General features: G+C 36.5%; 1 protein-coding gene and 1 non-coding gene across 3 annotated transcripts in view; one reads left to right on the plus strand and one right to left on the minus strand.

The window, feature by feature from the left end:
* Positions 1-23,192, plus strand: part of DPP10 (dipeptidyl-peptidase 10 (non-functional)) — an 814,904-nt gene that overhangs the window by 672,544 nt on the left and 119,168 nt on the right. For both annotated transcript variants that reach the window (XM_010860773.1, XM_010860774.1), the window contains exons 8-9: positions 6,892-7,012; positions 17,339-17,493. In XM_010860773.1, coding sequence (XP_010859075.1) covers positions 6,892-7,012; positions 17,339-17,493 — 276 coding nt within the window. The remainder of the gene's footprint in view (positions 1-6,891; positions 7,013-17,338; positions 17,494-23,192) is intronic.
* Positions 15,048-15,119, minus strand: TRNAC-GCA. Its single transcript has one exon. It is a non-coding gene; the product is annotated as a tRNA-Cys (tRNA).

Genomic DNA, 23,192 nt, shown 5'->3' on the forward strand with positions numbered 1-23,192 from the left:
GGCCAAAGTATTGGAATTTCAGCTTCAGCATCAGTCCTTCCAATGAATATTCAGGACTGATTTCCTTTAGGATGGACAGGTTTGATCTCCTGCAGTCCAAGGGATTCCTAAGAGTCTTCCCCAACACCACAGTTCAAAAGCATCAATTCTTTGCACTTAGATTTCTTTATAGTCCAACTCTCACACCAATACATGATTACTGGAAAAATCATAGCTTTGACTAGATGGACCTTTGTTGGCAAAGTAATGTCTCTGCTTTTAAATATGCTGTCTACATTGGTCATAGTTTTTCTTCCAAGGACCAAGTGTCTTTTAATTTCATGGCTGCAGTCACTATCTGCAGTGATTTTGGAGCCCCCAAAAATAAAGTCGGATACTGTTTCCACTGTTTCCCCATCTATTTGCCATGAAGTGATGGGACCAGATGCCATGATCTTAGTTTTCTGAATGTTGAGTTTTAAGCCAACTTTTTCACTCCCCTCTTTCACTTTCATCAAAAGGCTCTTTAGTTCTTCCTTACTTTCTGCCATAAGGGTAGTGTAACCTGCGTATATGAGGTTATTGATATTTCTCCCAGTAATCTTGATTCTAGTTAGTGCTTCCTCCAGCCCAGCCTTTCGCATGATATATGCTACATATAAGTTAAATAAGGATGGTGACAATATATAGCCTTGACATACTCCTTTCCCGTTTTGGAACCAGTCTGTTGTTCTATGTCCAGGTTGCTTCTTGACCTGCATACAGATTTCTCAGGAGACAGGTCAGGTGGCCTGGTATTCCCATCTCTTGAAGAATTTTCCAGTTTGTTGTTATCCACACAGTCAAAGACTTTGATGTAGTCAATAAAGCAGAAGTAGATTTTTTTCTGGAACTCTCTTGCTTTTTTGATGATTCAACGGATGTTGGCAATTTGATTTATCGTACCTCTGCCTTTTGTAAATCTAACTTCTTTGGTATAGCTCAAAGATATGTATGGTTCAAGCTGTCTAACTGATAAAAAGTGATATGTACATAATTATGTGATTTAGTAGTGTCTCTATGACAAAAGTTTTTTATTTTTTGAAAAATGATAACATCTGTCTCTAATAGTGACTTCATATCACTCAAAATATTTTTGTGTCATTTAATTCCAAAATAGTATTACATTAAATTCACTTTAATATCACATATTTAATTTACTCCAATATAAATTATTTAAGAAACTGATAAACTTGCATGTTTAAAAATTAAATCTATTCTTGACCAAGCAAAAAGCAAAGATTCCACACAAGTTTTGGAGCTACTATTGGACCAGGAAGTATAATCAATTTTGAGAATGGTTAATAGGCCAGGAGCCAAAAGGAGCCAAGGATATGGTTTGGTGAATGTTCACATTCTCTTGCTGCTGCTGCTGCTAAGTCGCTTCAGTCGTGTCCAACTCTGTGGGACCCCATAGACGGCAGCCCACCAGGCTCCTCCGTCCCTGGGATTCTCCAGGCAAGAACACTGGAGCGGGTTGCCATTTCCTTCTCCAATGCATGAAAGTGAAAAGTGAAAGTGAAGTTGCTCAGTCATGTCCGACTCTTCGAGACCCCATGGACTGCAACCCACCAGGCTCCTCCGTCCATGGGATTTTCCAGGCAAGAGTACTGGAATGGGTTGCCATTTCCTTCTCCACATTCTCTTAGGTCAGGGCAAAAGATAAGAATTGCCTATAATTTGAAGGGTATGAAACTAGTGTTAAAAGATTCAAGAGTTGACTCTGGAAAATGAAACATAACAGGATGCAAGTGAGACATACTAAATATTGGCACTAGAATTTGCCAACATCTTAGACATAAGCAGGAAGTTATCTGTTGACAATTTGTCATATGATGTCATTTGTCATCCATTTGACAGTTATCATCCCTATTAAGCAGAATATTTGAATTATCATCTACCATTTCCCCTTTACAGTCTCTCATTTCCCCTTTACATTCTTTCATTGCCAAAAATTATTTTCCTAAGTAGGGCTTCCAGGGTAATTCAGCTGGTAAAGAATTTGCCTGCCATGCAGGAGACCCTGTTTCGATTCCTATGTTGGGAAGATCCCCTGGAGGAGGGCATGGCAACCCACTCCAGCATTCTTGCCTAGAGAATCCTCATGGACAGAGAAGCCTGGAAGGGTACAGTCCATGGGGTTGCAAAGAGTCAAGACTATTGAGCAACTAAACACAGCACAGCATTTTCCTGAGTAACCTCCTAATCACTCAACTGTTTATAAACAACTTAATGCTGTCAATTACCAAAAAAGGAGAGTTTAAACTTTGGTCTAGTATTCAAGTTATTCTATGATTTGGCACCATCTTAACTTTTAGAGCAACCACAGGTGTATAGAAATATATTTGAATCTTACAGAACTGTTCTCCTTAACATTTCCATAGTTGTCCAGTTTTGGCTTTAGCTCATTCTGTTCCCTCAGCCTGGAGTTTCTTCCTCTCCACTTTCCCAATCCTATGGAATCACTGTTTGTCCTTAATGACACAATTTAAACTCAGTAATCTTTAAAAGTCTGTATGAACCAATTCCCCCACACTGACTCCTGATGCTCATGGCTAAGCCCTATAATATGTGTTTTTCCTCCTTTGGGTTTTAGAAGTTTGCCTACCTGTCTCTCACATAAATTTGTAATCTCCTTGGAGACAAGGACTACACATTATTTTTTTTTTTATAACTCAGGCATACTTACCTAGAGTTCTTTCTAACAACAAATTACAAATTGGCTTTTAAGAGCTTGAGTAATTTATTTTACTTATATGGAACATATATATGTGTTCTCTAGGATATTTTATTAATTCCAACATTTTTCCCAGAAAGCAAGCAACAGTAGAAGGCTACCCCCATCATATCCCAACTTGGTTATAATTATAAATTCTCTTAAACCAGTACAACACATGGGAATTTTTTGAATGATCTAGTTTTCTCATTTAAAATTATCATAAAAATAATTAAAATCAGTGAAGGTGGGATAGCTTTTCAGTAATATTTCAGCTAAAATAGGTGTAACATTCAGTTATATTTCTGTTTTATTCTGATGTTCTTTTTCAATTAAATTGACTGAAAGTTTGTAACAGTCGGCTCTTACAAGTTTGTAGTAGGCATTGTCTTGGATTAAATCAGCCACAGTAGGGTAATTTACATCGCAGTTGTTCTCAAACTCAAAATCTTAATGATTTTTAACTTTAAATGAACTTTAGGTGTTCATTTCTTGCCATATGTCCATCACAATGTGGCTGGGAAGGGGAAGGAATTTATTCCATACTTCTTTATCCAGAAATCCTAGCATCTGGGGCAGCCATCACTGAAGCATTACTGGGGTTGTGGCAGTGGGGAAGAGAAGGTAGAAAATTGAAAATCAGCTCTTAAAGACTCCTGCACTACAATGACACATATTGTGTTTAATCACTTGGTGATGAGTAATATCAATTAATGTTTTGATTAGAATAATTTCTTGGGTCATTTATTGCATACTTCTCATTTTGTCATGATTCCACACCTAACATTTCAACTGTATTCCTGTTGCTTTTGTGGTGACTTTACCAATTTTGAATTATTTTGTAAATGTATTAAGACCATAGATTTTGAAGAACTGGACAATTGGCTTGCTCTATTAACTGAAAAGTTAACTGGTCAAATAGACATCACTGACTCAACGGACGTAAGTCTGAGCAAACTCTTGGAGATGGTGAAGGGCAGGGAATCCTGGCATGCTGCAGTCCATGGGGTCACAGAGTCAGACACAACTGAGCGACTGAACAACAGCTATTTAGGGGGCTTATTGAAAGAATTGATCAAAGGCATAAAAAATATGATAATTTAATCAATAGTATTAGGATAAATGACATTAGTATTTGTCATATTTTCAATGTGGTTTAAATCTAGTCACACCCCTTGATTATTGTCATTTGGATCCAGTTTAGTTTCATCAGTGGGCCCAAGTAGTACCTGGGAGTATTTGCAGCTCTTATATTGCTAAGATAGTGATGAGAGTTTGTGATTGTTATTTGAAACTAATATAATTCAAGGAAAACACTTTGGTAATTTTAAAAGGTTTAGAATATTATTAAAGTACATTTTCATAAAGCCAGCCACTAATTTTTCTCCACAGATAAAAGATATTAGGGACATCCCTTGGTATTGCAGCTTCTAGCAAATGGTATTAAAATTCTAATTCCATATTGCCTGTTCTTTTACATTGAAGCAGATGTCAATTTTATATGGATTTTGAATATCATCCAATCTGTTCTTCAAATATAAATGTAATTACTGGTCAATGGTTTTGGATAATTTATACATCTGCTGAAATCATGGAGTTTTTATTAATTATTTTGACTTAGAGTTTGTTGCCTTCAAAAAGCTGAGAATTTGGAGCAATATTATGTTGGGTTAAATCACCCTTACTTTTGACAATAGTCACATGTGCTTATATAGTCTGGGTGTGGATAATGTGAATTTCTATTTACTTACAAGTACTGATAGAAGATTCTGGTACAAAAAGAGGATTCCCTCCACCTAAAAATGATTTTGTGTGTCTATATCATATACTGTTTGTGAAAGGCAAAGGAGGTAGTATGTGTTTATGTAAAGGTTAACCTTTAGATGACTATAATAAAGTTAATGTTATTTCTCAGTAATGAGATGTTGCTAAAGTCATAAAAAACAACTTCCATCCAGTTTTAAGTTACCTGAGATATAGTTCTCAAACTTTTGCCAAAGTGTGACCCATATGCCTTAATAATAAGCTTATTTCTTATATTCTTATCACTTAAAACTTTCTAAATGAAGTGAAAGCAGTGGATATCACTCTTTTGCTCTCCTCCTAATAGTACTAACACTAATGCTATAACTATTCGTAATACATAGTCAACATAATATAATTATCCTAACAGTCAAAATTTGTGTTAATTTATTCATCAGCTGAAGCATAGCCCTAAAGGTTTTAATTTGATTTAGAATCTGCAATGCCTGCAAAAGTGTAAGGTGTTGAACCAAATTATCTTGGATAAAGTCAGCCTTGCTTCTAGTAATGGCTACATGTGTTATATGTTCTACATTCATCTCGTTTCTTCTTCACATCAACTCTCTAAAGTAGGTGTGAGACATCCACATCTTATAAAAGAGAGGATTGAAATTTTGAAAGCTTAAGCAAATTATTAAACTTATCTGGATTTTAAATTTAGGCTGCCTGATTATAAAACACATGTTTAAACATCTATTCCTTCCATCCTCCCCGCCCCCCCTCACTGGCAACAATTCTTATTCTTATCTTGGCATACTCACCTGTAGTATAAACAACAGGTAGTGGTGGATTTAGTCTGAGCCACCTAACTAAATACACTTACTGTTAAATGCTTGCTCACCGGAATCAAAGTAGAATATCAATAAAATATTCTGGTTATTAAGATTGCCTTCATCATTGTGCACATCAAGTATTAAAATCTAGGATCTCTACACAATTATTTCAGATGTTCTTTTGTTTGCCCTATCTACAATCGTAATGATCCTACAGCATGCTGGAACACACAGGGACTAGGCCGTCTTTCACCTTCTTAGAAGAATGTCAATCTAAATAGCAGTTGACCTTTCCCTGAACAATATTCTACTCCCCCAAACATGTGGATGAAACATAGTTCTGTGATAGTTATATCATCACATAGGCCAACAGTTTGAAATGTTTTGCACTAAAAATATTTTAAACTGAATTATAGGTAATTTTATCCTGAATTATCTCTAGTAAAGACATACATTTAAGTGTGGATAGATATTGTTAAATTTCCACTGATGTTCCTTTGTTGGGATTGCTGTTGTTGTTAATGATGATGTTGATATTATTGAAAGACTTTCAAAGTTTTGGAAGAATCTGTAATGTTTTCATATTAAAATTCCTTCCTGAATCCTCAAGCACAAGGTTATTATTACTGCTGCCCTATTTAAGAAGGAATTACCAGGGAAGTTTGGAGCATAAGGAGATGTGTTCCACTTTACAATTTGAAGGAATCTTGTCATTGTTTCTTTTCATCAATAGATCTGTGAGTTGAACTGGATAGAATGAGAGAGATTTTCTAAATATTATTTCATTTATCATGATTAAAAAAATCACCAATTTTTTTTTTTGATAAAAGACCCCAACTTGTAGTTTTTCTTGAAGTTTGCTGTTACCAAAATTGTATCTAGTATGGTTATCCATCTCTTGAAAAAGTGAAAGTCACTCAGTCATATCCGACTCTTTGCGAACCCATGTAGCCTACCAGGCTCCTCTGTCCCTGGAATTCTCCAGGCAAGAGTACTGGAGTGGGTGGCCATTTCCTTCTCCAGGATTAATCTCTTAAGTATGCAAAATAGTAGCTTCCCTAGTAGCTCAGTTGGTAAAGAATCTGCCTGCAATGCAGGAGACCCAGCTTCTATCCCTGGGTAGGGAAGATCCTTGGAGAAGGAAATGAAAACCCACTCCAGTACTCTTGGACAGAGGAGCCTCGTGGGTTACAGTCCTTGAGATCACAAAGAATCAGACACTACTGTGTGATTAGTATATATACATATTAGTGTATGCAAAATATTACCTCAAACCTAAATCAACTTTGTACTATGAGAAAAAGATTATTAAGTAGATGAAACATTGTTGTTGAAAATGTGGATTTAGAAGCTTCAATACCTAGTACCATGTAATTTCTAAATCATAACTGGGTATTGATATGATAGGGAAAGAAACAGCCATTAGTAACTGAAAGCAATGAAAAATATGCATTAAATAAAAACAAATTAAAAGGAAATAAGTAATGAAATACTTAGTTATTCAGCTAATATTCTGCAATATGAAAGTGTAAAAAAATGTTTCCTAATATTTTTGGTTTATTTGCATGTTTCCTGATACAGATTTACATTTTTGAAAATAATATCTACTATCAACCTGATATAAAGAGTAGTTCATTGCGACTGACATCTTCTGGAAAAGAAGGAATTATTTTTAATGGAATTGCTGACTGGTTATATGAAGGTGAGTTGAATAGATTTAGCTTCAAAATCATACAAATGACATATTTTTATATAATCTATAAGAAAAATGTGTTCATTCTGGAGCAATACTTAGAACACTATTTCTTCTCCTCATTTCCTTTCAAAATTGCCTTCATGCTTTCATATCTTTGTATTGCTCATATTTTGACTGGTTATGATTTACATGATTCCCTGTTTGAGACATATATATATATATTTATATATATTAATACACATACATATTGTTCAGGTTAAATAGATCTTATGCATGGTATTATTGAGGCATAAAATTTGAGAAAAAGGAAGTCACCAAGAACCAAGAGGCAGTAACCTTAAAAATAATCTGGGACTTCAATTATTTTTCCACTATTAAATGGGGAAACTTATACAGCTTTTCAAGCAATGAAGTGCCAAGATTAGATCTTCCTCATAAATAGATCATTTTAGCTACCGTGTAAGGCGGAATTGAATAGCAAAAAGAACCATTGAACAACCAGAAGTCTTTTCCTATGTTCTATCAAAAGAGAATGAGCAATAGGACTAGGGTTAAAGCAGTAAAAAGGAAAGAAGATTCTAAAATTGATAAGGCAGTCAAATAGGTAGATCTTAATGTTTAAAAGGATGCAATGAGTTGAAGAAGTCAGGAATGATTCTTCGACTTCTGGTTGGATCACTAGTAAATATGGTGGTAGCAGACACAGTGAGCAGACGTTCAGAAGGAACACTGACTCAGCAGAAGAGGAATAATTTATCGGGAACACTGGTGCTTCTCAGTGTGCTGGTATGCTCACTGGGTGACAAAGTAGGATCCTTTACACAGAAGAAATTTTGAATTAACTGGGAGTAAACTTAATGTACAGTGTACTGAATTGACCATTGATCAAGATGATTCAGGCCTCTGTCTTTTAGGGAAAGCTTCATGAAGTTTATGGAATTACATATTTGAGGAAATTGTAAGGAGATAAATCAAAGACCATTATTTGAGAAATAGAGCTACTTTCTTAATTAGAGAATAGAAACCTATATATTGGGGCTGAAACTGAAAAATGTGTTGGGTAAAGGCAGGACCAATGGGTAACAAAAACTTTCAAGACTACACAGTAGGTCGGACACTTTCCAAAAAACAGGAAAATGGGAAAATTATGGTTTTTGCTATTCAAATTAAAGTTACACCTTTGGTCATATATTCTACATATACTAGGAAATTTCAGATATGCTGTGTGAGTTAATTCTTACAATCCTAGTGTATTATTTACTGAAGAAACCAAGACTCAAGGAGGATAGGTTTCTTGGGCATGACCTCAGCTTCATGAGGGCAGAGCTGGGGCTTGAATGTGTGTCTTCAAAGCCAGTTCTTCATCCTGGGCTACTCTTTCTGTTACAGTGGAAGGCCTTTCAGTGTTCTCCAAAGGATGATATGCATTATGGACACAAGGTGTTAGATTTCTCTGGTCTGTTTCATCAACCAGACTCTGAACTCTACTGTCCATGGACTTACCTCAACTCTTGCTTCATTTCCAAGAGAAGGGACCCTACCAAGGGAATCTGTATTAAGGTCTGGCAGAGGGATCTAGGCAATTCAGATGTCATTGAGTTTTCCCTCAACATTTTGCCTGCCATCCTCAATCTATGCTTCAAGAGTCCCACATGGACCTTAATAATATAATAATAATAATATAATATAACTTACTATTACTCAGTCAGACACGACTGAGCAATTGAATTAAACTATTATTTTACTTGTCCAATGTGCCATCAGCTCCCAGAATCCAGACCCTCTCTTTTCCCTTCAATATGCTCGTGAAAATATAGTACTTTCTGTTAGGAATGCATGTGACCTTTAATGGGAGCTTCCCAGGTGACTCAGTGGTAAAGAATCTGCCTGCAGTGCAGAAGACACTGGTTTGATCCCTGGGTTGAGAAGATCTCCTGGAGGAGGAAATGGCAACCCACTCTAGTATTCTTGCCTGGAGAATCCCATGGACAGAGGAGCCTGGTGGGCTATAGTCCATGGGGTTGCAAACAGTCAGACACAACTGGCAACTGAGCATGCATGATTTTAATAGTATGTGTGTCTTACTCTAGTGTGGAAATTTCTTTTTTATTACTTTCCAGAAATCAACTACAATATGAATTAGTGTGTGGGGGAAACCCAGGAAGTAACATGTACCATTTCCACTTACTTTTTTTTTTAATTGAAATGTACCTTCTATAATTACAGGAAAAAAAAGTTTGGAAGAATCACATTAAAGATAATAAAATGTTTTAAGGCAAATTTTAAGTGCATTAATTTTTTAGGACTTAATTTTTTAGGGCCAGGCCAATGTGTGAGTGTAGCTATTGCTTCCAACCACTGTCACTAAAGTAGTCTTTAAAAGTCTTTTAAAAGTGCAATTGTTTCCATGTCTAGTATTATTCAATTCCTAAGGAAAGTAAAAGCAAATAAAATATAATGTGTTTTAAAAAGTTGGTGAAGTTCAGAAGAAAAATAGAACTTTGTGCTAAAAATGAAACATTTTAAATATAATTTACACAACGCACCTCAAATCTTATTCATATGAATTGACATATTTAACAAAATAAAATATCAGATCAATGTTTTGTTTAAAAAGGTAGAGTTCACAGTTGCTAAGTTTACAAATTTGAAAGTTTCTATGAAGTATTGAATCTGTTAAATAGAAACAAAAAATGACTTAAGTTCTATTATTTGAATGTATAGAATAATGGAACTAATATGCCTACATGATTTACAAATATATTTTAGAATCTCATATTTTAAAGTAATCCTTCTTTGAAATTCAATTCAACAGTTATTGAGCACAGATATCTGCCAGGCATTATCTGAGAGCAATATCATGAGGAATATGAGCCCCTATGTTTTGGATATTTCCAACTTAGTGAAGTGAAAGACTGTAAACAGCTATTATATAATGAACCATCTGGAGCATGGTAAAATAGAAATAGGACTATTGTTGTTCAGTCACAAAGTCGCATCCAACTCTTTGTGACCCCATGGACTGCAGCACAGCAGGTCTCCCTGTCCCTCACTATATCCCAGAGTTTGCCCAAGTTTGTATCTATTAAATCAGTGATGCTATCCAACCACCTCATCCTCTCCCTCCCTCTTCTTTTGCCTTCAGTCTTTCCCAGCATCAGGGTCTTTTCCAATGAGTCAGGTCTTTGTATTAGGTGGCCAAAGTATTGGAGCTTCAGCTTCAGCATCAGTCCTTTCAATGGATATTCAAGGTTGATTTCCTTAAGGACTGACTGGTTTGATCTCCTTGCTGTGCAAGGCACTCTCAAGAGTCTTCTCCAGCACCACAATTTGAAAACATCAATTCTTTGGCTCTCAGCCTTCTTTATGGTCCAACTCTCACATACATACATGACTGCTGGAAAGATTATAGCTTTGACTATACAGACCTTTGTCGGCAAAGTGATGTCTTTGCTTTTTAATATGTTGTCTAGGTATATCATAGCTTTCCTTCCAAGAAGCAAGTGTCTTCTAATAGAACTATATGTCATCATATTAAATATATGCATAAGTAGAGTTAATTCTGATGGGTTGGGGGAATATACAGGGGTTTTATAGAAGAAAGAGTATTTGCACTGAACTCTAAGAATGACAAAAATAAAGAAATGAGACTAAAAAAAATTTCAAGATAAACAATATCCTTGCAAACAAACTAGGATTGTTAATTTTTTGTTATTTGGTAAGAACAATGTGAAATGCCTATATTCATTTCACTTGTACCTTTTCATAGACACAGGGAATCACATTTACCCATTAATTGATTCAAAAAATAGTTACTGAGTTTTTACTAAATCCCAGTAAAACTGAACTGTGACAGATAAAAGGAAAATTAATTAGAGATGCAGCCACGGAAGCCAGAGGAAGATATGGTAAACAATGATGCTAAATCCAAGGTCAAAACAGCTAAGGATTCCAAAGTTGCTGTTGGATTTGCTATCAGAATTTGATAAGAGCAAAATCAGCCAATTGGTGGTGCCATAAGCAAGATCTCAGTGGATGGAAGTGTAAATGGGAAGCAAGAGCTTTTGAACATAGACAATACTTTCAAAAAGTTGACAGTAAGATACAAACAGTCAGGGGAAAACTCAACCACAAATCACAGGTCAGTAACATCCTCAGGAAATCCTATGTAAATGTATAAACTCAAATGGATAAAATCAGCTTACTTTTCAGAAATGTTAATCTGAACCCTATGATCATATATGAGTTAGTTTTCAGTGAATGCTTTGTGTTTAGGCTATATTTTTAAGTGTTTGTGATATAAAACAACATGTGTTGAAAACTCCATCTGCTCTGCAGTGAGATTTTCTAAATCAGTATAATAGAGACAATGAAACGGAATGGGATGCGATTTGTAAAATTCATTGTTTGTAAATAGTATGATATAATTACAGGAAGTTTAAATCCATGAGTAAAAGTCCCTCTGAGTTGCAATTAAAGAACTGCCTTGTCCAAGAGGACTTTTAAACAAATTCATATTAAAGATTTTTTCATTTATCTCCTTTCTATTTGGTTAGCTTTATTTTTATACCTGAAGGAAGTCACATAACTCTTTGTACTACTTTGCTATTTTGGCATTTTTGTGAGGAGAAACTTTAGGCGTAAGTCACTCTAAAATAAATAAGATAGTGTCTAGTTTCTCTTGAATAATGCCCTCAAATTGGAGACCTTCTTTTCTTGGAAAGTACTTGTGTATACATACTTCATTCTTGCCTGGAGAATCCCAGGGACCAGGAGCCTGGTGGGCTGCAGTCCATGGGGTCGCACAGAGTCCGACACGACTGAAGCAACTTAGCAGCAGCAGCAACAGCAGCAGCAGCAGCAGCATCATACGTACTTCAGCACCCAGGACAGTACCTGTTTCTTAGAAACCCTGAGTGTTGATTTTGGGCAACACACTATCTCTCTGTACCTACAAGTCTCATAAGACTTAAGGTTAAACACTCAATTGTCATTTAGCATGTTTTTTCTTCAGTGTGTTATGTGGATGACTCATGTCTCCTCATCTGAATTTTAAGTTACTTAAGTAAATCAGTGTCAGGATCACTACTGGAAAAAATAAAAAGTCACTATCAAAATAGTATTCAGGTTTATCTGTGAAGGAGCCATTTAAAAATGACAAGGAATATCCAACCTGGGACTAGTAATAATTCAGCCATTAAAATCTGAAGAGGTGTGGTAGCTGTTACTAGGACCTAGAAGGAGGGAAATGTGTGATTTTCAGAGTTCTAGAAGCAGTAAGCTTTGGTTGAGGAACAGAGCCAGACCTACATGACTTCATGGGTGGGAACCAAAGGAATAAATGCCATGTACTAACTTCTTTTCTCTTTATTTGATTTGCCTGGTTTCATATTGGCCATACTTAGACTAGACACCATGGGAATATTCTTTTCCAGTGAAAAGGTTGTGGTGTCAAAATAAGAGCATACAAAGTCCCATCTGGTACTGTTTCATTGTAGAGTAATATTAGTCCAGTAATATTCCTGTATGAAATTGATAGCTACAGACAAATACTTGTGTTCTTCATAGAAGATTTGGGGGTAAATGCCCCTATTAAGAAAAAAAAAACTTATCATAAGACTTTAATTGGTAATCAAAACACTTTCAACTATTTATTCTTTTTCCCCTTTATCTTCTGCCAGCATTTAGAATAGACAGGCTATTTACCTGGTGCATCAAATCAAGATTTTATTCCTGATGAATCTTATTCCTTTGCTTCCTCCTCTTAATTAGGTTGCAACCATTTTAGTTTTCCATTAAAATGGAAATTGCAGTATGGAAATGTAGAATTGGAAAATTAGATGGAATTATACCAGAGAATACTTGTGAATCTGCTAAATTCCAAATAGATTCTTCCTTGTCCTTTTTTTTTTTTTTTTATAGTAAAGGCACATTATCTTTCTGGCAATGAGATTAATCCTTGGACCCAGCACAGTGACTATTTTTTCTGTCAGTTTTTTTGCCCCCAGTCATACTGAGCCCAGAGTGGTCAGAGAGAAATTTCAGTTTTCAATTCAGAGGAACAGAATTATGGCTTTGTTCCTTGTTGAGGCAATCCTCCTTTGGGCATGAGGATTTCTAAACCCACCAAGCGTATTATCATGAAAATAAGAAACAGAATGTGCCCAATGGATTACTGGTGTGATAGTGAAAGAGAACATTACACTTTTACCCCTTAACCTAGACCTATGCTTCCTAGTAATTCAGGAGGAACACAGAGCCTCCTCTGCTGTGGGTGTACTCAAGTGGACATTAAGTAGGACACTAATATCTGTAGGATAACATCCCAATTTCAGGAATATTGTCAAACAAATAGTGTCAAAATTGAGATAGGGCTGGCTGTTTTACTCTTCTGTCAAGCCAGGTATGTACAGCTAATGAGGGACATGATGAAATCAGTGAATCCCATTTGAGCCCATTGCCCCTCTTTTTGCTATAAATAGTTACTGTTTGGAGGTGGCATGGTGTGAGTTATTGTGGCAATGGATAAGTTATTCTGTAAACCCATGAAGAGCGGAACTGATAGGACTAAAGGCAGCAAATGCACAACCATACCTAGACCATGTGTCTATCTCTGTAAGAGCAGTGCTACCCCTTCTTCATGGAAGAGTTTCCATGTAGTCCACCTGTCATCAGGTAGTCAACTGGGTCTTCTGGTAAATAATGGCATGTGAAGAGTTTATTAATGATCACTATTATTGACAGGTCATGGTGGCGCACTGACATGCACTTGGTGGCCATACTGTGATTGGATCATTAAGAACCTCCTCTGCTATGGATATGCTCTGATCGACATTAAGCTGGACACTAGTATCTTCAAATGTTTATATTTTTACACCTTCTGACAAGTCCATACACTTACCTTTCCCTAGACTTCCTGTCACTAATTCTGTAATTTTACTTTTCTCTATCCCTGACCAGGTAGACTCTTTTATTTGTTCCTGTGCAGAAGTCTGGATGGCCCCATGCTTTAATCCAAGTCTCCTTCCACAAGAAGTGGAAAATATATATCTTGTTCAAAAGCCTTCCAGCTGGGGGAGTTTATGTTTATTATAGTCTTTTAATATCACTCCTGAACCAGATTATAGTACAGTGAAGTGAAAGTTTCTCAGTCGTGTCTGACTCTTTGCAACCCCATGGACTTCTCTAGGCCAGAATACTGGAGTGGGCAGCCTTTCTCTTTTCCAGGGGATCTTCCCAACCCAGGGATCGAACCCAGGCCTCCTGCATTGCAGGCAAATTCTATACCAGCTGTGCCACAAGGGAAGCAGAGCCTGTCTAATTCCAATGTGCTGAAGTACATCATGCAAACCTGCCCATAAACCAAGCTTGCATTTATTCCTCCTCTGCCAGTTTATGTTAGAAAACACACCCTGAGGCACAGATGTGAAATAAAAGAAAGAGGATAAAGTAGAGGATGCCTGTATGTAGAGTTCACCTATACGTTCTGGTCTAGTTCTATATAAACCCCTTCTATCTTATAGTGGAATATAGCTGTATATGTTTAGTTTTGTGGTCACTGAATCAGATAGAAATTAGTTCATAACTGGTAGTTTGGTTGCATCGTCACTTGGTATCCCATGGTCAGGCTTACCATAGCTCAATAGAGAGCTGCCTTTGAATTGGGGAATATTTATCAGCACAGGACAAAATGGCCTTTCTGTAAACCTTGTAATGCCTGTGGTTCAACTGTCATATGGTAATTGTCAGGAGTTGCACACAAAATCATTTTGCCATGGATGCTTATATCACCATCATATCTCTGGGTCACAAGGGGAAGATGGTAGGGAAGGTTGTACCATGGCCCTGATATGCTACACAACCTTCTCCTGCTCAGGTTCTACTCAGAACTGGCAGCTTTACAGGTTTAAGTGAAGTGAAAGTTGGTCAGTCATGTCTGCCTCTTTGTGACCCCATGGATTGTAGCTGCCAGGCTCCTCTGTCCATGAAATTCTCCAGGGAAAAATACTGGAACGTATTGCCATTTCCTTCTCTAGGGACCTTCCTCAACCAGGGATTGAACCTGGGTCTCCTGCATTGCAGGCAGGCTCTTTACCATCTGAGTCACCAGGGAACCTGGGACCAAAACCGGCCAACATGTGTGAATATGGTTTATGTTCTTCAAAATCCCGAGTCCAGGACCTCTACACATTTTTTAAAAAATTTTTTAAATTATGCAAATATGATGACACATTTACAGAAGACACATTTACAGAAGAAAATACAGAACAAGGTTATACAGTTCCACTATATATAGCAATTAATTTTAAGTCGATAAACTAAGATTTTTAGTTGGAGTTTCAATATCAAGCTCTCAAAAATTAATAGAATGAAAGACAGAAAAGTAGAAGGATATAATAGACATGGAAAAGCACTATGAACTAATTCAACATACTTAAGGTTTATATAATTTTCACACAATAGCAGCATACAAAATCTATTCAAGTTCCCATAGACTAAACCAAGGGACAGTGGAACATATCCAGGAACATAAAACAAGATGCAAAAATTTCATGGTCTAAAGATATTGAAATCGTACAGGGTCTGTTCTCTTATCACTGTGGAATTATGTTAGAAATTAAGTGTAGGCCCTCTAAACTTTTAAAGAAATACAATCCAAATAAATCTTCTCTCACTTGATAAGAGATATCCTACTCTTCCCTAGGGATGCCAACTCATAAGCTTTACAGGAATTCATTTTATACTCTGTCTTTATGCAGAGCAGGTCTAGCTCCCTTGGATAGAGGTTGCCTCAGTCAGCAAGAAGATTTGTGGAAATTTTGAGGTTCAAAATCTTTAGCCAACATTCCATTGTAAAACTGGTTATTCATGAGACTGGTCCAAAAAGCACTGAGTGTGCTGCACACATCTACCTAAGCATTCTTATACTGTGTCAACTCCAAATACTTCCCCAGTACTGCTCTCAGCTCTAAAACCCATAGTTTGTGATTCAGCTCTGCAATACAACTTAGACCTCAGCCACATCTGCCCTTCCATCAGATGTGGGACCTCTCACCACAGAAGAGAGGAATGCCAAAGTTGTTATGGCTACCTTTCGTGTTTTCCTGATTTAGTGGTCATGATTTCAATTTCTGTTTATCTCTATGTAATCCCTCTGAGGTCTCGTAAAAACTCACAGTCTTTACAGTTGCCCTTGCTGCAACAGCTGAGTGTCACAACCACTTGTCCTTCCAACACTTTTCCTCTCTAGCTGCATTTCATCCTATGTCATCACCAGTGACAATTGATTATTTGTGATTCCAAACCTCACTATGGACTATCTATGCTCCAGTTCCCCCAAGAAATTTTATTATCACATAAAAGATATACATATAGATAGACAGATATAGATTAACATCAACATATAGATGTAGATAGATACAGATACATCTCCAACCTAGTCTCAGAATCTAAATTTGAAGCTCTCTTTTCTGGGTCTTAAAAGGAAAAGAGTTAGCATATTCAATAATTTGAAAGGGGTTTATTTACAAAAAGATAAATAGCAGAACTATAATCTAGACTAATAGCAGCCAGGCAATGATGACCTCTATGGTAACAGAAGTGAGCCATTATCAGATACAAAAGGAGAAAGTTGTGTAGATGAGGCTGCATTGATGGGAGAGTAGCATCATTTAACATACACAGCAAGTCTTGGGTGATATTACAGGTCATAGTCAAGGGAATGCATATAGCCATTTCACTCGTCTTCTTATAATGTCTTGCCAAAGGACCAGAATGGCCATACTCTAGAGTGCATGGGAGCTCTTTTGATAGAGTTCATACAAGTTAATTTCCTGGGCCAGAAATCAGATATATTAATGTGGATAGTGGATCTTGGGTCACACAAAAGGTATGTAGTATATTTTTATTTCCTTAGAGTTTAAAATAGTTTAATCTGCAGGGTATTCAACTAGTTTGATGATAAGAGGATGGAAATGTGACTGAATGCAAATATGAATGATGACACAGATATGGTTAGTGTCATATTTCAGTCTTCAACTACTCTTCTCCTCTTCTTATTCCTTTTACTTCCATTGTACTTTCACCTCTGTTCAAATTGCTGGCAATCCACAAAATCCTAACTTCACTACTTTCTTCTTTCCTTCCTTTGCCTCTGGTTTTCCTGAGACTGAAAGGGTAACCTGAAAATAGAGAATTCTCCATGAAATTGAATCAAGTCCACCACACTGTGTAGAAAATATTTATGTACAATGGAGATTTCAAGGACAGACATTTGTGGGTCAATGAGCCCACATCTACAGTTGGTTTCAAACTAACACTCATTTATTCTAGAGGAACTTCTGCATTCTCACATCGCCCACTGGTGGTCACCAGATGGAGAAAGGCTCGCCTTCCTAATGATAAATGATTCCTTGGTGCCTAACATGGTTATCCCTCGGTTTACTGGAGCTTTGTATCCCAAAGGAAAGCAGTATCCATATCCTAAGGTAAGTCCTGTGGGAATGCTAGTTTGTTCCCCTTCTCTCTGCACCAGTGAGTTGATCAATAGTATTCTTGGTTCAGAAACAAGTTGTCTTGGGAGAATTAAAGAAACCCCCTTACTTGTCGACAGACTTACAATTTTAAGAGCACGCGATAGTCTATCCACTGTGTTTGCATAGGCACAGGTGAAGATGATTCAAGATTGCAGGAGCTTCTGCTTCATTTCTTTCCCTTTGATGCTCTCAGTCTTTATCTCTCACTTTCACAGTTAAAAAGAGAGTGAGAAAACATAAGTCAGCACTGATGCCAGGGCAAAGGTTTCTCCAAGGTATATTCTGTGAGTTGTTTATCACAGTCAAATAAGCTGGGAATTCTCAGTTAATAAAAACATCTAGTTTTTTTCAGATGATTTCTCAGAGCAGTTAATATACTGTATGCTAATGTGTATTATAAATCTTATATAAAAAGTAGACTAAGCATAAAGGATCTCCAGTAAGGAATAGACTAAACATAAAGAATCACCAATAAAGAATAGACTAAGCCTAGAGAATTTATTAGTGTTAATATTAACATCAGTATTCTTTTGGCAGAGCATACTCTGGAACATACTTTATAAAATGCTGGGCAGAGCCATAGTCAGGCATAGCTGGAATAGCTGGAATTGTTGTATTGTGTGAAGTGAATATGGAACTCTTGCCCAGATAGCAAAACTATTTTTTCTATGAGTAGCACAATTTCTCTTATTCCTAACGCTAAGTCCACAGGCCCTGACTCCACCAATCCATTCTTGCCATATCCTCTGTGAAAACAAACTGATACTGAAGAACAAATAATGGATATCTTTTTAAGGAGTGATAGTGAGTTCTCATGATGAAAATTTATTATAAGTATTTTTCTTCAAAAGTGTTTAAATATTTTAATGTGATGTAAAGTCTCTCAGTCGTGTCCGACTCCTTGCTACTTCATGGACTGTAGCCTACCAGGCTCCTCCGTCCATGGGATTTTCCAGGCAAGAATATGGAGTGGGTTGCCATTTCCATCTCCAACCTTTGCATCTTTCATGAAACTAGAAAGAAGTCATATTCAGCATGGAGGTTTAGAAAAATCCCGCTCTTCTTCTGATACCCTGAAGTCAGCCTTGGTCAACCACAGAGTATATGCTCAGTAACAAGGTCATAAATCAATTTGCCTTTTGAGTCTCTTGGTATATTTTTATTCAGCAAAGCTACTTTTAAGTGTTGGGTAAGGCCTCTGAAAACAGGCTGCAGAAACATCTGGAGTGTATTGGCTTTTCTCTTATATGTCATTTTTAATTAATCTCATTCTTGCTTTAAAGCTAATTTTCCCCATGTTTACAAAAAAAAAGAAAAAGTGAGGTAGCCCTAGACATTAGTCATGTAAAGAAGTCTTATAGAAAACTTTTAAATTCCAGTTTACACATTTTAACTCTTAAGGAGGTAAGAGGTGGCTGTTGATTTTATTTAGAAGCTGTTTTTAAGCCATTTCTTTAGTGAGTTGTACTTTGTGTTTACAAAGTACAATAGATTGTACCTTTAAATGTATGCATTACCTTAACTGCTATGCAGAGTACTGGACAAATTATGCATCACATGCATTCTTTACTTCTGCAATGAAGGTGTGGACGGTAGGAAGGGGAGGTGACTGCTGATATTCCTGTCATCCACAAGACTCCTGGGGACAGGAGGAAGGAAAGGAGTGAATATTAAGAGGGATGAGAAGACTATTTGCTCATGGAGAGTCTGTGCTTTCTCTCTCCCCATCCCATCTTCCTTCCGGTAGGCTGTAATATCAGTGTGACTGACTGGCAGCTATGGAAGGCAGCAGAATTGAGAAGAATCTGATTCCACCATTCTGAAATATCATTTCTAGGCCATTTTCTGGGCATAGATCTGAAAACACATATACTCAACGCTCCTCAGGAAAATATGGCAGTTTGACCTAGCAACAAAATAATTATATCTCCCAAGACGTTTTTATGGTACTTCATGTAAAATCTTTATGTCTTCTCCAGTTGTGGATTTACCCATATTTTATGGATGACAGCTTATGCCAGTATAACATACCTGCACCTTTATTTTTACCAGAAAAAAAGTGAAAAGACTTCTGAAATAGATTCTCATCCCATTGGATTTACTTATAATGAAAGTTCACCTGACCATGTAAATACAAAATGAATAATAGGTCTTTGTTGTGGAAACAACATGTCAATAGGCAGGACAGTCACTCAGGATGTTCAGTGTGCACTACATGAAGGGCATAAAGTCAAATCTGGGGAAGGGGCCACTTTCTGTAATTAATTTCCCAAGAGAAGTGGGGATTTTAGGATTCACAGAAAAGCCATATGTCATAGCTGCATCGTCAAGTTGCCTTCTCTTCTCAAGTTGTTACAGACTTGGTGCTTGAACTTGGACACTCCTAGGCCTTAAAATTTTATTGTCTGTGGCAAACAAATGGAAATATAAAAACATTTGAGAAAATCTAAATAAGTTAGCAGTAAATCAGAAGATTCTGTGTTGACAAACCTAGACAATGTATTGTTATTTATGTTATCATTTAATTAATATTTTTTAATAGTAAGTAGGCATAAAATAAAAATAATGTTTATGTATTAATTGGGTAAATCATGTATGCTAATAATATGCTATATATTTTCATAGAGACATTTCACTTTTTTTCTTTATTTGGCCCTCTTCACAATTGCCTCTGGTTTACAAATGGGCAAAATAAGGCTCTAAAAGGCTATGTCCTTTTATAAAAGTCATAGTTATTTTGAGAACAGAGAAATAACTCAAATTTATTGATTCTGTCTCTCTCTCTCTGTAAAACTACCAGAGGTTAACTTGTATCTCAGAAGATGTAGCTAGAATCAAAATATCTCCTTGTCAAGTTAACTAATAGATGTGGAGCTCTGGTGGCTCCATTAAGTACAAATGACTCAGCTCTGTATGAGTAACTTTCATAGACAGCATCAAACATGTTACGTGTGCGTGCTCAGTCACTTTGGTTCTGTCCAACTGTATGTGACCCAGCAGACTGTAGCCCAACAGGCTTCTCTGCCCTTGGGATTCTACAGACAAGAATACTGGAATGAGTTGCCATACCCTCCTCCAGGGGATCTTCCCAACCCAGGGATCAAATCCACATCTCCTGTCTTACAATGGATTATTTACCACTGAGCCACCAGAGAAGCCCCACATATGCCATATATGTAATAAACGATATATCTCCAGGGGATCAACCTGTGCTTCTTGCATCTCCTGCATTGGCAGGCAGATTCTTGACCACTAGCACCACCTGGGAAGCCTCATATCTAATGCATGATGTGTGTTACATAATAAAGGTCCTGAGTGTATTCCTAACTACCGTTGCTGCTGCTGCTGCTGCTAAGTCGCTTCAGTCATGTCCAACTGTGTGAGACCCCATAGACGGCAGCCCACAAGGCTCCCCCATCCCTGGGATTCTCTAGGCAAGAATACTGGAGTGGGTTGACATTTCCTTCTCCAGTGCATGAAAGTGAAAAGTCAAAGTGAAGTCGTTCAGTCGTGTCCGACTCTTAGCGACCCCATGGACTGCAGCCTACCAGGCTCCTCCGTCCATGGGATTTTCCAGGCAAGAGTACTGGAGTGGGGTGCCATTGCCTTCTCCATAACTACCGTTAAGGAGTATTAAAAATAAAGACAAGACATATAGTGGCCAAAGAGAAAGAGTTCCAAGTCCTCAGGTGGTTGTCACTAGAAATATCTGCAGATACTTAAGGCAACAGAGCTCGAAGAAACTAGTTTTGGGTTTTCATCCTGTTCTCAGAATAAACTTCAGTATCATTTTGAGTCTATTACTGGAATTTTCAAAATCTCATTATTTTCTACTCTGGTTTAAAAAAGAAATGTTTGTTAATTTTTCCACTAACAAATATGTTATTTTGATTTGCTCTTACTTATGCAATAAACTTTCAAAAAGTTGTCCTTTAGACTTTTCAGTAACGCATAGAATTCACACTAAATTGTGCTTCAAATTAAACTAGATTAAAATGAGTGCAGCAAATACCCAATGTGGTCAGATTTCTAATGAAATACTTACACTAAACAAATATATTTGTATTTTACTTAATTCAGCATGATTTAGAACTCATAAAATACCCTATCATTAGCAATTCAGCACAAAAAAGATACACAATTATATCTCAATAACCTCAGGTTAATCTTCTTAATTAAAACATTATCTCGTTTAATGACAATTTGGTTGCCAGTAAAATAAGGTTAATTATTATTGAGGCTTGTGTTTCAGAATCATAGAGGGAGGATTCTGTGGATTTTCAGTCTTTGTAGCAAATTAACTATAAAAGCCCAATAGATGAATCCTCTAATTTGCAAACTATTGAAGCAATTCAAATATTAAAAGGTACAAGTGAATTTGCAATGTGCACTTAATTTCAAAACTCCATGGAAAGAAATCAAATTGAGATCATAGAATTCTAAACAGCTGAATTTTAGAAACAGCTTAATGTTTGGTTTTGGCCACATGGAAGCTAACTGGAATACCAGTTATCCTTACAGTCTTATAGATCAGAAAAAAAAAAAAAAAAAAACTGCCTTAATATATGGTAATTACCATGTAAATTTTCAACAAAGTATGTCATAGAATTATGCATCATTGATGAGTTCACAAAAACTGATCAGATTTAATGTAATTTGTCATTGTCTTTAATCAGTTTACTGAAAGATTAAAAAATATAAACAGAATAAAAAAAACTAGAAAAATCAGTGTCTAACCATTATATTTAATTCATGAGTTAGTTATTTAAGTAAATGTATACTATTTTGGGCACCTTTGTAAATCATCATTTTTGTTAGTCCATATAACAAAAGTATGAGATGGTTGTTTTCCACAGAAACAAAATCTATTTTGACTCAAAACTTCTGTGACATGTTCTCAGAAAAACATTGTCTCATTTTTGATAATCAAATAAAATAATACTTCAGAATCATTCATGTCCTATCCAATGTCCATATCCAGTAAATAACAGTCAAAATTTGAACCCAGACTTCTCTGATTTGTAAACTGAACCAGTTCTCAAAATGTAGCCCTTTTACTAGCAGTATCAGCCATATCTGGGAAATTATTTGAAGTGCAAATTCTCACATCCCATCCAGACATTAGAAATGCTGCAGGTGGAGCTCAGCAATCATAGGTTTAATAAGCTTTCCAGGACCTCTGGATGATTTTCATGAAAGTTCACCTTTAATAACTGCTGAGCAGGAATATGTATCTATATGTAGATATGCACATATTAATATATAAGTATTTTGTTAACATTTGCATACTAATTATAATTATCCAGAAATCTTGTTAAAGGCCAGGTTCTTAGATCCACACCCCAAGATTCTTATTCTGAGTATGAATATAGGTCCAGTTGGGGCCATGAATTTGTGTTTATAAAATTCTCATTTATTCTGCTGGCTAATGAACAGCATTTTGAATGACATTGCAAAATACTGTGTCCCCACCCTAAATTTTAGCATATTTGATCAAGCTAAAGAAATGATTAGACTCAAAAAATACAGAGAAAGACCAATACTTTCAGGGCAGAACATGGCAGTTTAATTAAAACAAAAGTGATGTGAAAAAGTTACTAAGGGAGGAAGAAGGGTATATTGCTCAAGACAGAGGAACCTAGGCACTGGAG

Source organism: Bison bison, unplaced genomic scaffold (genome assembly GCF_000754665.1).
Source record: "Bison bison bison isolate TAMUID 2011002044 unplaced genomic scaffold, Bison_UMD1.0 scf7180017864471, whole genome shotgun sequence".
NCBI classification, from domain to species: Eukaryota; Metazoa; Chordata; class Mammalia; order Artiodactyla; family Bovidae; genus Bison; species Bison bison.